This window comes from Mastacembelus armatus, chromosome 6 (assembly GCF_900324485.2).
Source record: "Mastacembelus armatus chromosome 6, fMasArm1.2, whole genome shotgun sequence".
NCBI lineage: Eukaryota > Metazoa > Chordata > Actinopteri > Synbranchiformes > Mastacembelidae > Mastacembelus > Mastacembelus armatus.
In genome coordinates, this window is record NC_046638.1 from 24,451,383 (window position 1) to 24,466,306 (window position 14,924).

The 14,924-nt window shown below is 40.2% G+C and overlaps 1 protein-coding gene across 2 annotated transcripts in view; it reads right to left on the reverse strand.

The window, feature by feature from the left end:
* Positions 1 to 1,047: 1,047 nt before the first annotated feature.
* LOC113133257 (voltage-dependent calcium channel subunit alpha-2/delta-1) overlaps positions 1,048 to 14,924 on the reverse strand; it is a 50,813-nt gene continuing 36,936 nt past the window's right edge. Inside the window, exons 21-36 of one of the 2 annotated variants that reach the window (XM_026311940.1) lie at positions 12,941 to 13,001; positions 12,756 to 12,847; positions 11,635 to 11,716; positions 11,064 to 11,126; positions 10,468 to 10,571; positions 9,882 to 9,971; positions 9,721 to 9,788; positions 9,594 to 9,632; positions 9,267 to 9,338; positions 7,774 to 7,926; positions 7,569 to 7,621; positions 7,119 to 7,174; positions 6,828 to 6,957; positions 6,026 to 6,138; positions 5,091 to 5,173; positions 1,048 to 2,824 (exon numbers count right to left, since the gene is read on the reverse strand). In XM_026311940.1, coding sequence (XP_026167725.1) covers positions 2,714 to 2,824; positions 5,091 to 5,173; positions 6,026 to 6,138; positions 6,828 to 6,957; positions 7,119 to 7,174; positions 7,569 to 7,621; positions 7,774 to 7,926; positions 9,267 to 9,338; positions 9,594 to 9,632; positions 9,721 to 9,788; positions 9,882 to 9,971; positions 10,468 to 10,571; positions 11,064 to 11,126; positions 11,635 to 11,716; positions 12,756 to 12,847; positions 12,941 to 13,001 — 1,370 coding nt within the window. In that variant the 3' untranslated portion in view covers positions 1,048 to 2,713. Of the gene's footprint in view, positions 2,825 to 5,090; positions 5,174 to 6,025; positions 6,139 to 6,827; positions 6,958 to 7,118; positions 7,175 to 7,568; positions 7,622 to 7,734; positions 7,927 to 9,266; positions 9,339 to 9,593; positions 9,633 to 9,720; positions 9,789 to 9,881; positions 9,972 to 10,467; positions 10,572 to 11,063; positions 11,127 to 11,634; positions 11,717 to 12,755; positions 12,848 to 12,940; positions 13,002 to 14,924 lie in introns of those variants that run through there. The other variant, XM_026311941.1, reaches the window with a different exon arrangement.

Below are 14,924 nucleotides of genomic sequence, written 5' to 3' on the forward strand. Positions count from 1 at the left end.
ACCATTAGATAAACACAAATACCATCAGGTGAAGCTCAGACTATGTACAACCAGATCAGGTGTTAGACTGTGGCTGTGCATTCCTGCTCCAGGCCTGAGATGGCAGAGCTGTCTGCGTCCATACTGATACCACAGGCATCATGAAATTAGAGGTCCTCAGTCAAGACTCTGCTGTGTTGTGAGTCATCATACATAGAGCAGTTAATTGCTTTTCATTTGGAGCGAGCTTCTGTTTTTCATCTCACTCTGAGTCATATACGCGTGCTTGTAAACTAGTTTGTACTCCTGGATGGAAAGAGGAGGAGGAAATCAGCAAACAGGAAGAAAGCTCATGGATTTTTTAAAGAGAGCAGCTCAGTGTTTTCCTGAGTGGCCTGTACATTAATGTTGGATGTACTGTGTGTGCTCATGTTTGGTCAATTCTTATTTTATATTGAAATTAACTGTTTAAAATTATGCTTATGTTAAACCAATTTAAATGGTGCATTTTGTAACGTACAAACTGGTAATATTTACATATTTACACTCAGGTTATTTTGTAGTGAGATAATGTGCTTAATGGGTTAATAAAACTAACAACCCGTCAGCTCTTTTCATCTTCCTTCAGCTACATGTAAGTGTGTGTCTCTGTGGGCGTCCTTAGGGATGGGACAAAACACACCCTAACATGCATCAGTCCTGTCAGTGACGCTGGGTATGATCAGACGTATGGCAGACTTCAAAAGGTAGTGAAACAAAACATTACAGCCTGATGATAATTTACACTTTAGCCCTGTTTTTAATGATTTGATGATACTAGAAAGTGAAGAGCGTTTTAATGAAGTAACAATCAGCTGTACTTTCACTTCATACAGCAGCTATCTCTGTGTACTTCGTCCAGATGTGACAGAATAAAAAAAAAGAGCTCAGATCATAACAATACAACACTTTTATTGTGAATATATTATATTTGCACAATAATCAACACCATATTATAAACATTTTTCTTTTCTTTCAGTTTCTCTTTTTTACAGTAAATAGTATTAGTGTACAAATGTATACAAAATTTATTCAGGCTAGTCAAGTTCCACAAAAGAGTAATTCATGTACAGTATTAAAGCACAATCAGATATCAGAGGGACACTCACATGCCTGCACATAGACACAGGACCCCCCCAAGGAAAAACACAAGTCAATACGCGACTTTGATAGACAGGCATAACCTGAACACTCAACACCAGCGGGTCACCATGAAGGCGAGATGGAGAGAAATCATCTTTAATTGTTGAAATCATGAAGAAAAAAAAAAAAAAAAAGACGTATTTGTGATTTTTGTGGTAACGTACAGCTATGCTAAATTATCACTGGTAGAACTGTATTCTCTCCAGCAAGCCCTGATTCTGACCATGGGCTTAGACAGCACTCAAACACAAAACAAGCTCATCCCATGACATTGCAGCAATGACACTGAGCCTTCAGTATCTGCTTCACAGCATTTATAGAGCAACACAGGAAACAAGCATAATAGGGAGAAACAGCAACGACAAAAAAACAAAGAAACAGTCATTTTGATATGCTGATCTCATTCAAAAGTCATCTTGGCTCCTGAGTCTGGTGATCCAGAAAGGGAACAGAAACAGGACTAATAAACATTAGGTGTTGGAACGCAAGCTCGAGTCTGGTTTAGATTTTTCACCAGGGAAGAAAATGATATTGCACAGAAGCATACATGGTAAGAATACAATTCTGATGCATCGCTTCATTCAAATAACACACAGGCTGTGCTACTATGTAGGCACTGGGGATTTGATGCATCAAATTGAGGACAACCAAAGCTGTCAGACCAAATACAAACATATCTGAAATTGTAAGATCCTAATAGATTCTGATTCTCTATGACCTCACTTACTGTATTTCTCAGCAAGGTGTCTAAGGCTTATATCTACCTAGCTAATGCTGTAACTTGAATACTGATGTACACCCACATCTGAGGAATCTCTTAAAATAAACTGGCCAGCAGATTCTCTGTAGCTGGTTTGTGTGTACCTGTGGTCCTTGGTTCTGTGTGGAGCTTTGGTGTCAGTGTTGGTGTTGTCTTTAGCTCTGTACTGAGCACATGCTGCTACAATACAACACCTAGCTAGTCATGAAATGATTCTGAGTGCAAAAACAAACCAGAAACAAAGAAATAGCTAAATAGGTAGGTACAGTACATAAAAAAAAACTAACAAAAGGGATATTCTTCATAGTTGCACTGGTTGCTGGAAAAATCAGTTATTACAGCATAATGATTCATACGCTATAAATATAATAAGCAACAAACAATATTAACAATTACACAAATCAACGCTGTCAGTGAACATACAGTCTTTGAAAGATATTGAGTTGGCATAGAGGGACAACGCTTTAACTTCCACTAAATAAATCAGAGAATAAATGATGCAGAATTAAAGGGTTTGGTTAACGCTTCTCTTGCACCATCGGAGAGCATTAAGGACTATATTATAATGGAAATGAGTGCAGCTGACACAGTTAGTTTGTGTCTATTTTTGAAAAAGATGAGGAGGAAATGAATGAGCACCCTTTGGCATTGGAAAATGGAACTGCTGATTCTCTCCATCAGAAATAAAATTGTTGCACATCATCTGCATACATCCTGTATGGCATAACCAGAGTGTCTTCTGGCCTCTTGTGAAATGAGATGACGGTCAGTATATGAGTGTGTGTGTAAGAGTCATGAGTGTGGTAAAGATGGGATGATCCAAAGCAGCAGCACTTGAAGCCCGATCATTGGCCAAAGACATGAGCTCAGGCAGGTCCCACTTCCACAATCAGAATCATCCTCCTGTTGGACAAACCAGTCGTCAGTATATGAATCTCATCATATATCCAGCAGTTTTACTTCAACTACCATCATGAGCATCATCGCTATTTCTGCTACAGACCATAATAAGCATCACAACCGTATTATATCATGTCCTATCATACCCTGCCTATTAATGATCTACACCTACTTGTCACATTAAAGGCATAATTCTGCATTTTTCAAAGTAGCTTTTTTGCTTAATCTCCCAAAACAAGACAAAAAGATTATTACTGCTGTTCGAATTGGCTAACCCAGGATATGGTTAGCTTAGTTCAACACTTCCAGTGAGCACGTTTGGCTTGGTCTAAATGTGACAAACTCTACCTACCAGCACTAGAGAAGCACTCTAATTATATTACATCATATTACATTTGCCTAACTCCTACAAGAACCACGCCACGCTGTGTGGTTCTCAGGGTAGTATGTGCCAGACTAGCTGGATGCTGGCAGCATGTAAATATCGAGTGTGCAGAGCGGGTGGCATCAGTCTTCTCATCTAACTCCATAAGAAAGTAAACAATAATCTTTTCCACATTTAAATTCTCTTTCGCAGTTATGGTCATTCTGTGCTTTTTGTGCAGGTGTGTGTGCACATGCATCTGGCTGTGTTAGTGTGTGGTTTTGTATTTGATGGGAGTATTCAGGATATCTGTGCATGCCAATGGCCTAGACAAAGAGGTGGGAGTCATCTGTACTCAAAGAGCAGGAAAGCCATGTGAAGCTTCCTCTGTTTACTTCAGTGACAAAATGGACTGGCCTGGACACAAACTGTATTCCCATGAGCGGCTCAGCCAAAAGTAATGGGACAGATGGAAAGAGGAAAAGGGACGTGGCTTACTTTTACTCTGTTCATCTACTTCCTGAGCCATTGAACCATTCCTCCCCTTCCCTCTGCCTCCCAACCCAGCCCAGCCCCCCTTACATAAACAGACACATGAATTAGTAGCCTGTTGTGATCTGTGTGTGATCTACGCCTCCACAACACAATGAAAGGTTGTGTTCACAAAAATATGGGAAATATTTTTTCCAAATATTTAGATGTATAAACTATATATAAACTCTTCAAAGTTAAGTGATGATGCAATGGTCTCACACATGATTTATCCACCCTGCTCTTTTGTTTTGCTGAGTTAGCTCAACACATGAACTTCCATTAGCTGTTTGCAACTGTACTTGCTACTGTATCAGGGCTTAATGCTGCATTTCAAACCCCATAACTTTAAAAGACTTCCCAGTCTAAGGTTGTTGCTTCCATATTTCTGCACTAAATTTGGTTAACAAAGCATTTAGGGGTGCTAAATAAAACGATGATGGCCTCAGATATATTTATACACACTTTTGTGATGCTATTATTGAATAGTGGTATTACAATAGAACACACATTTAACTACGAAGATCAAATCTGTTCTCCATCTGTTGGGGTAAAATTTCAGTACAAGATGCTGTTAGTGATGAAACAAAGAACCAAATCCACCTGTTCTTAATGACAGTGTATTATTTAGGTATTATTTCAGGTAGCTTTCTTCTCTAATTATTTTAATGTGAATGAAAAAAATCCAAAGCAATAAATGACACATAAGATATGCAAACATATGTAAGTAATGCATAAATGTAAGCAAATGTACATACGAGAGAGCTGCTGGTGGATTGACTCATATAAGAATTGTTTAATATAAAAAATACATATTATATATATGTGACATTAAAACTAACTGTTAGGATCTGCTGATTTTTGTTCTTGCCAAGCACAATGCAGTAGCTCAGGAAAAGTGTGTCAGGCCAGAAAACAGTTAAGCTTTTAGAGACACTAACCCTGAACTCAGAATCAGAAACAAGAAGAGAAGTGCGGGGCTCAATGCTGAACCTCTGCTGATTGGGCACAAGGGCTCATCCTACCAGACAAGAGCAGCAGTCATTGGGATGCAAAATCATAAAACAAAAAGGACAGATGATAAGTGAAAAGATCACATAAATCAAGAAAACTAAAAGAGAGTGATAGGAGAAGAGATAATTGGATGCAGATTTCATAGGTAGAAAAATGATAGTGAACTAGACAGAAAACTCAGGTATGGATCAGACTGGAATAGCAGGCGGCCAACAGTTCTTTGAATGCATGCAGAAAACACAGTTCTGATGAAAACCAGACAGAAATTGACAGAGACAGGGAACAACTGTTAAGCCTCACTAACAGAGTCGTTTCCAGCAATTTTCGCCGCACAAAGCCACATGTGTGGTTGTGTCTTACGTTTTCATTGTTGTCAAAACACACATCCGGCCCTTTGCGGTATCTGGGGTTCTGAGCCAGCTCGCATGGATCTGGACCTTCAGCTGAACAGACACTTTGAGGAAAACACGATTTACCGTCAGCAGCATACATTAGCAGCAAAAAAATTATATGATTTGCTGACACTTCATTTCCCTGCCAAGATCCTTACAGTTCCAACTCATCAGCCTTGGCTGGAAGTCCTGTAATCTATTCCAGATATTTGCTGATCTTCTATTAGAGAGAGATTTAAATAAAAGAATTCAGAAATGTTCCTCTGAATACTCATACATGCTACTTTATGTGGGCAGGCAATAATATGGATTTTTTTTTTTTTTTTGCTATTGTATCCCTAATAAAAAAAAAAACTTTTTATATGAAGGCATTTAAATTATTTTTAAGCCAATGACATATGTGTGTTGAGTGTTAATATTATTATTAGCAACCAGAGGATCCTATTCTGACCTCATGGCAACCTCTGATGATGACACCTTTACTGTTACACCAGCAGCTACATAAAAGACATCAGTCAAACGTATCCTGAATACACACACACACACACACACACACACACACAACGCACACTATAAATACACACATCCTCTGCATGTACACAAACACACCCCTGCTGTTACCCTTAATTCAACCTGATGGCAGCATGCAGCCAAGATGCATTTAAACAAAGAAATGCAATCTGGGAGTAATGTGAGACCGACTTTCATATGCTGTGCACCTGGTTTACTGGTCACCCGTGAACATTCAGGGGAGACCTCCTGCTATATCCTTAGGTGTGTATCTTTGTATTCAGATCTTAAAGCTATGGTGTCACACGGGTGATGGATGGCAGGCTGAGAGTAAAAAGAACAGTTTAACTTTGATGTAAGTGTTCGATTTGTACGAGCTGAGTAAAAGGATACAGGGTTGTTCGGCCTGTCGTAGCGGCCTGGGGTCACATGACAAACATGTTGCCTTGGCATCAGCGATCAGGAACACAAGGTTGGTGTTTGGCAGCTTCTCAGCACGATACATCCTGGAAAGCAATACGACTGTGGTGTAAAAATAACATGCAGCTCATATTTACATGACATATTAAATCCCCTACAACTGTCCTCATGTAGCATTTCAATTATTCTGTATGCATTGCAATCGCATACAGGGATGTGTGCAGTACAACTTCATACTTGCCATCCTTTTGGGCTTTTTATGGTAGTCATGAACATTTTTGTGTCTGCAGTCGTTAACATTGGAGAGTAAAGTCCCAGACACGTGGGACTCGTAATGCCGAGTAATTACAGTCATATTTAACCCCCTTAGACAGCCCAAATTGACACAAAAAGAGGTTAGAGCAAAATAAATGTGCTGTGGTCCGTGAATGTGTGTAATAGTGAGTTTAAAGTTTAGTCAGAGAGTGAGGGAAGAAAGACAGATAAAGGAGCTTTTGTGCCTCCTCTGCAATTCCGGTTGCTGACAGATCAAGGTAATGTGAGTCTAATCAGAAGTCATCAGAAAACAGCTGCCTGAAATCAGACTGGAAAACAGACGAGGCCAGGAAAGTAACACTATTCAGGGCCCATCCGCACAGACCAATAAACAGAAAGAAGGAAGAAGATACAGCAAAAGATGGAGAATCTTTAATAACACAACTCAGAGTACAAATGAACCACTGAAATTATAGCGTGTTTACAATTATTCACCAACATGAAGGAAACCTGCACGTACCTGGAACAGTTTCCACAGTCCAGGACACCTGCGTAGGATCTTTCATCATTGTCAAAGAAGTACTGAGTCTGCTCTGTGATACAGCTCTCCTTAAACATGGCATCTGGTATGTCTTCATCTGCTGACTCCACTGAAAACAGGAGACCAATTAAATACAGAAAATATGAAATAAATAAAGAAATAGGAGGCGACTGGTGTTTTAAAATGAGAAATACGTAGCCCAATAGTATATTTTTAATCTAAATAAGGCTGATAGTTATATTTTACACAGTCACAGCTTATGCTGCTCACCTGCTTCTAGAAGGTTGGGAAACATGAGACCAAGGAAAAGCTGCTGGAGTATTGACCTAGACACAAAAAATGAAAAAAAGGACATGTATGAGTCAACAGACCATCTTTAACTTATTTACATTGAGCAACCAAATGCTGCCTAATAACAGCCACACATCTGCCTAAGGCTAGAGCCACTGGTGATGTAAATGCCATGGGAAGTATCACTCATTCTATTTTAAAAAGCTGATTATACTGAAGTTGGCCAGTCATGCAGGTAGTGATGCAGTATAATATTGTGTAACTGCCCTTGTCCTGCAATGACCCATCCTGCCTCATCCCTCAATAACATGTGAGCCCACTCCCATACAAACTCCTGCCCCAAAGCACTGATGTACTCCCACTCTAGAGGCACTCACAAGCAATCACAAAAAGTAGAAAACACAAATCACACACAATCTGTACACTCACCAGGCAGCACTAGAGGCCCACCAGCCAATACTGAGCAAGTCTGCAACTGTAGGCTAGAGACGGACAGGGATCAAAAGTAATGCAGAGTAAACTTAACAAGGCATGTAGAGATGGAAAAACATCAATTCAGTCATGAATTTTCAGTATTATTAAAAAAATAAATCACATCAAATTATCTGTGAGCTTGTGTGAGCGAGTATCTGACCACGTAGATGGAGCGGGGTCCTGCTGCAGCTTTGCTGTCTTTCTCTGGGTCACAGACAGACTGGTAGTCATAGGTCTTGTTGAAGGCATACAGGGAGGTGTTAACCAGGTTGATCATCAGCACTGGGTCCACCTCGCCAAAGAACTGACCTATCTAGATGAGTTCACACATACACAGAAAACAAAACAATCAGTAAAAAATAGTAGACGTACAAATAAAACATATTTTATGGCATTTTCAGTGCTATATATCTTCAGCTGGTTCAGATACACCAATTAGGCTGTTTTGTTGCAGCCCCTGTCACTTTTACACTTTGCCTCTACAGCCAGTCATGCTAATGTCATGGATTGCTGTCATGCTGCCTGCATGGTCTTTTTACCCTGTAATCAAGCTAAAATAGGCGGAGAGAGGTTTTGTGCTCCTGTGTTGTCTGTTGTTGATGTTGCAGTATGTTCTTGTTGTTTGTCACCACAGGTTTTGTGTGACAGTGGTCAGACTTGTTTGCAGAAACCAGAGAGCAGTTTAAAGGTTAAGTCCAAGAAAAACAGAATGAAGGTGGCTTATTTACATCATAATGCTATGATGACAATAAAGCCAGGTCATTGTAGAGTTTCACTTACAGTCTAAATACAGTATCTGAAAACCTGATGGATGAGCAATCAGCTTATTGATCTTCTTTCAGGTGGCAGCCTTCACAGGGATGAATACGCTTATTGTAACTGGCTAAGTATTTAAAGTGCGTGACAATGTTTGATAAGCTGATATGCACATATAATATATAATGATGAATGGCCTATAGAGTACTCGTAAATGCATGTGGCTCCAAAAGTATGATAACAATATTTACTGTTCTTCAATGGCCAAAAGGCCAAACACAAATTCTGCATGATCCCAAAGGACCCTATATTTATCACCAGCCGTGAAAACGAGATCGGAGGGTGCTTACTCAAGTGCTTGAAGACCATGAACTATATGCCAGACATTGTGATGCTAGAATGGATCAGCAAATGTCCTGTCATGACTGACATGAAATGTTTCGAAACCCATTGACACACAGAGGGCCTATAGCAGCCTGCAGGAGTGGAGTTAACACAGCAGAGCTGACGTCTTGCATACACAGGGGACTCACTTCACAACAGCTTCCATTACTGACTAAAGCCCACCAGAACCTTCCCTTTGATATGGATGTACTGCTGTCCTGCAGGAGCTTTCAACCAGCTCAGAGCTACCAGGCCATTTTCATAACTTAGCTGAGTCACAAGCCCTTTATTTGAACTGCATTAGATTGACATAGGTAAGAAAAGTCAGAGCTAGAAAACAAAGTAGGAAATATTAATGCTGAAAAAGTCTTTGATTTGAACTTATCTGGCTGTGTGACTAGATATGACTAGAATTTACTGTTTTATCAGCGACTCATTATTTGGAGAGAGGCAACAGTTAAAGTTAAACATACACTCACAATAAGGTGAAGACAAGTGCTAATGGTCACTTACCAGGGTGATATACTCATCCTGATTGGACATGAGAAGAAATCCTCCATCATCCAGAATCACACAGTCCACATGCTGTTGGGCAAAAAGATTAAAAACGCTAAACGCACAATTCAAATTGTGGTAATGTGGAAACTGAAAATCATCTGTTTTAAGAAGAGATACTGATCAAACTTAAACCATAAAAACATTAGGGAAAGCTATTCTCATGGAGGGTTTCTCTTGAAAGGTAACTTAAGATTCATATCATAGGTGAACAATATGTTTAAAGCAAAAACACACTCAGATAAAACTGCGACACATTACACATTTCTTTATTAATTTCTGTACCTTGTCATTCCTCAGACAGCCACAAATCTCATCCTTGCACTGAAAGATAAACAGTGAGCCAAACAAGAAATTACTACTGTACACCAACAGTTGAATGTGTCGGTGTATACAATAATAATAAACTTACATTCTGTTTCATAGTAGCATTCATGAAACTGTTCATCCAGAATGAGACGTTGAGTTTCACTCCCACCACTACAGAACAAACCATAGAGCAGACAGAGGTCCATCTTTGGTGAACAGTCTTTTCATTTGTGTTGTAATTAATCTGATATTAGCAAGACTGACCCGCTGGTTTGAGTGTGACTTCATCAATGGTGAGGTCCACTGCTTTGCTCACTAGAATACCTGAGTCAGAAACAGGCTCCCTGCCCTCTGCTGCAATTGAGAGGAGGATACACAAGGGAGGAGAAACAGTAATCGCCGCAATTTTACTGAAATCTGGTGCGCGGACAGAATGTGAACCACAGTTAAAATGGGAATAATCATTATCCACTGTGGGAAATTCCATGCATTTTAGCTGTTTGTAATTTATAAGATTGGAGTGGAGTCTGTGAAGCTCGTACATGTGTTAATCCAGTCAAGTGTAGCTGTAAGCATGGCTCCATTACACTGATATTTGCCTGCCCTTATGTCTGTTAGAGAGATCAGTGGAGGTATAGAGGGAGGGAATGAGCACTGAAAGACACAGCGGGAAAAGGAGAAGGATAAAGAGAGCGATATCAGAGGCCTGAGAGTGATCTTTGCCAGTAGGGCTGGGCATGACATCCAAAAGCAGAGAGCAGGATAGGCTCAGTGCCAGACCACACTGAAGATCTCCATGCATAGAAAAGTGTACACACATACATATATTTGTACCTTTCAGAAAACCTACTGTTGAAAGATGGAGCTGTGAAAATATAAATTTCATTGTCCAGGGTCCTCTTGTAGAAGCTGGACTCATATGTCTCAGGACTCTCAATCCACTCTTCCCCAGCACTGAAAGAATGAATAGAGTCACGAAATGTTATACATGGACCACTACATGCATCTGTCTGAACAATGTGCCTCATCCACAGTCAAGAGTCACACCAGGAGTGATAGATATATGACAAGGACATGATGCAGTAAAAGCAATAAGTGACTGTATTTCATATTTTGTAGGCAGTAGGAATGTGCATTCAGCTTCAGTTACATTGTTATATTCTGACATGTAGTTCAGAAAAAAGTGGCAGTGAGGAAACAGAGTAAAACAAGCAGCATTTGGCCGCTGGCTCTTTGAATTTGACCCAGCTCAAACTGTCTAATCTGCCATGTTTTGGAAAATAACCCAGTGGAGCAGGTGAGCAAAGCAGCCAAAAGTGCTCAGAGTCGGAATCCATTTTCTTCTCACACATTTACACCACCAGAGTTTTGGGCAAAGCCTGATGCTGTTTCACAATCCCAGAGTTAATGCCATGAGTGAAACTGTGGGGAGAGCAGGGAGAGTACCTTCTTGGATAGACTCTCGTGATTCCTCCATCTGTGGCTACAAACTTGGCCACTATCCCATCCCTGAGAACATGGAAACAACCGATCAGACATCAAAGTCAATCACACTTTTAATTACAGGAAAAAGTGTTTGTGAACAAGCTACACACATTTCTTAATTTTTTCCACAGTCACTTGTCTCTGTATGTCTTAATGTTAAACAGATACTCTGCAGACTGAGCATTCGCATTATTACAGACGAGGGCACCCCAGGAAAGGAAACACCATGGTGTAATTATTTTATTTTCTTCACACAGCATGTGTGGCAGAGCTGAGTATGGTTGGGTGTGATATACATTTTGTTCTTTGTTTTGGTCATGTTTCCATAGTTAGACAGGATCAGATCACCCAGAGTAGAAAGGAAAAGAAACAAAACTCTGGCTCAGTCAGTAAGTAAATTGAGTGTGAAATAAGCATCAGTTATGGTAGCACAGAGCAATGGTGTACACATGCAACATGGATCTCCAACTTATTTTTTAAAGACATATTGAATCTACAAGTTAAAGAAGAAGACTGAAGGTTTGGCACTCACTCTGTCTGCTCATTCCACAGTCTAACCAGTTCGGCTGTCAGGCCTGCATCCAGGATTAATCGACTCACAAGGGACGCGTTACCTTAAGGACCATTTTAAATATTGTGCCCATTACAACAGTACAATGCTTAGTACAGAAATATGATAATAGAAGCAATGACACACAGTTGTTTACAAATCATATGCTTTTGGCTTGTAGAAGAATTAGAGGCATTAGATCTGTTCACTGACTGTGGGAATGCAGGGAAAACTGGTGATTAAGTGTATGAAGGTGAAACTCGGGCTGAAAAAGAGCAGGTGTGTTCAGCCAAATCCTCTCCCTGGATAAATGAAGGGGAAAAATTTATCTTATGGCACTTGTCAGCAAATCATCCAGGGGGACATGTTTTTGTAGGTCATCTCTGAGTGACCATTAGACATTCAGACAGCAGGAAGTGCTTTGTGAAGGATTGGTTGTTGTGGCTTAGGGGGGAGGTGATCTTAAGGTACTAAGTTTAAACCCTGTAGTCAGAAAAGTACTTTTGAAATCATGTGAAGTTGTTTGAGCAAGTATCCACACAGTTTCCACACAGCATCTCCTGAGTGCCATTATAAATCATGTTCAACTCAACATGTTGTACAAACAGCAGCACACCAGGAGATCTTACGTTCATACACTTAAGAATTAATCTCCAGGAGACCCCAGTCCTGACTTTGGGTTAAAATGGATCAAGGACACCTAAATCCATTAGCTCCATAATGGTGGTATGGCACACAAGGGGTGAGATCCATTAGATAATGACAAATCAAACAACATGAGTCACTGTGTAGCATGACAGCATCAGGCTTCTAGGAAGCTGATGTCAGCCTGCTCAGACGATGCCAATCTAATAACCAAAGTCATACTCTGACCTTCAAGTGCTGACCATCATGAGATCAGAGTGGAAACTCCCATTGCGACTAACAGTAAAAAATATCAAGACAGACTTACAGTCATTACTGCACACATCAGAATACTGCAGGCTTTTATTGATTAGGTGCTGTTTTGTGGGACAGGGGGATGTTGATACTTATATGAACACAAACGGTGCGGAAAACTGACACCACAACCAATGTGCCAACTGAAAAGATGCATGACTCACATGCATCAGGGGTGTTTTTATCAATGTACTGGTTGAAGTTGTGGAGAAACTCGGTATTGTTGAGTGACAGGTTCAGCTCTTTGCAGTACTCCCTGGAGAAACAGTGCTGATCAGTTTCAATCTTAAAGCCTCATTTGTTCCCATACAGTGAAAATGTATCGGACAGTACTAAGAGGATCACTCACCTAGGAGCGATGTAGGTGTAACCAAACTCATCGAACCTCTCCAGTTGTATTGTCTCCATAGCTTTTTAAAAACATAAGATTTGGTTTAGGCTCTTCATATGTATCCTACTATATATTATCACAGTATCACATTAGGTAGATTAAGGGCATATTGTCTGTATTTGTGAAAAGTACTGATCTGATTTCATGAATACAGATAGACTCTGCAAGTGGATGGCTGTATCAGATCTTATGACATGCTGGTGGGCATTGTGCACATACTCTAGTTAAAGGCTGCAGATATGCCTACACACATGCACAGACACTTTGTGTGTGTGTGGACAGAATGGAGGTGATGGAGCAAGGTGGAGAGTGTGGATAGAGGTGCTGTGGGTGGAGACATGAGAGAATAACTGATTGAAAAATACTTGCCTCCTTGCCCTGTTGTGACCCCATGGAGACAGGGATGAAAAGAGGAGAAAGTAGGAAAGACAAAAACTCATTCATCAGCTGTTATACTGTTCCATGGAAAATATGCCGATAAGCTACTACGCTGCCATTAGATCAAGTGCACTTTATAGAAACACAGAGCCTAAAATGATCGGTAGGGGATGACAACATTGGCATGCCATATGTAAATATAGGCAGTAATAAAATTCCTTCCACTCTGTGCTCTGCCTGCCCTGCCCCTGGCTTTCATTTAAAAATCTGTCTGGTAATCCTTATCTCATAAATGACATGACAGGCATCAATGGCCATCATTCACTAGTCTCTTAAAATGAAGACATTTAGACATTGCTTTTAAAATATATTGAGTCGTGTGGTGCAGTCTGCAAAAACAATTACTGGGTGCTGAGCTTCCTTGGGGTCATGGAAATCTGGTGCAGGATGAAACAATAAAACATAACAGGCAGATTCATTGTCCCACTGTCTCTGTAGACTGAGCAGGGTGTCTCTATGTCCAGTCGCATTTCTTTTCTCTTTTTTACTTCTTTGTCACCATCTCTTCACCCTCAGTATTAGGTCATTTATTTAACAAGTACAGCCTCCCTGCTACATGGATGAAATATTAGTTCATCACTCATGGCTCTGGCCGGAAATTCACCCTGGGGTATTAGGGTGGCTGCAGGAAGCACCTACTGCAGGAAAGTGGTAAAATGGATCAAGGTATTGGTATTGGCCCCAGTGTGAAATGCTATACTGCTGTACAGAGAAGTTTAGAGTCCCAGACTCACTATCGGAGTGGCCTGTGGCAGCAAGGCATGGTGTGTTCCTTTCTTTAACAGGCCTGTAAATATTCTGACAGCCTTTATGGCACCATTACAGACTCGTTATGGCAGAGAGGGAGAGATACAGAGACCGAAAGACTTCGTCAAAATCTCATCTGTTGGATTAACTGTGTCATTAGCAGTTTATGCTTTGTGGCCTCACATCAAAGTTATTGAAATATCCCCTGAAGTTGGGTGGTTATATGCTGAAACAGATGTTTTTTCTACTAATTATATTGTTTGATCAAAGTGACCTTCCATCCATAAGTCTATAAATGAACCCTCCTCTATCCGTTTGTCTAACCATACCAATGCACATATTAGCTAAATATTGTTTGAAATGTAATCATGCAATCATGTGGAGGAAAAACATGTTTATGCAGTAATAGAGCACATGGACACAGAACAGTGTGTACTTGCCCCAAGCAGAAGCTGTAAAATCCCAGTGTCAAAGCAGGACAGGAGAGAATAAGTTGCATCAGAATTAGAGTGAACTGACAAAGACTTATAGCTGAAAATACAATGTGTGTATACGAATAAGTTTAGTCCTTATGAAACTATTAACTACACTATGTTCTGAGCATTTAGGAGAAAGAGAGTGTATTATACTGCGAGACAGCCTTGACAGCATACACAGAGGAAGAAAATAAGAGAAATGAAGGAGGGGAGAGGGATGTTAGCAGGAACAAGATGAGAACAGGTTTACAGATTAAATATATAGAGAGAAAAACAGCTAG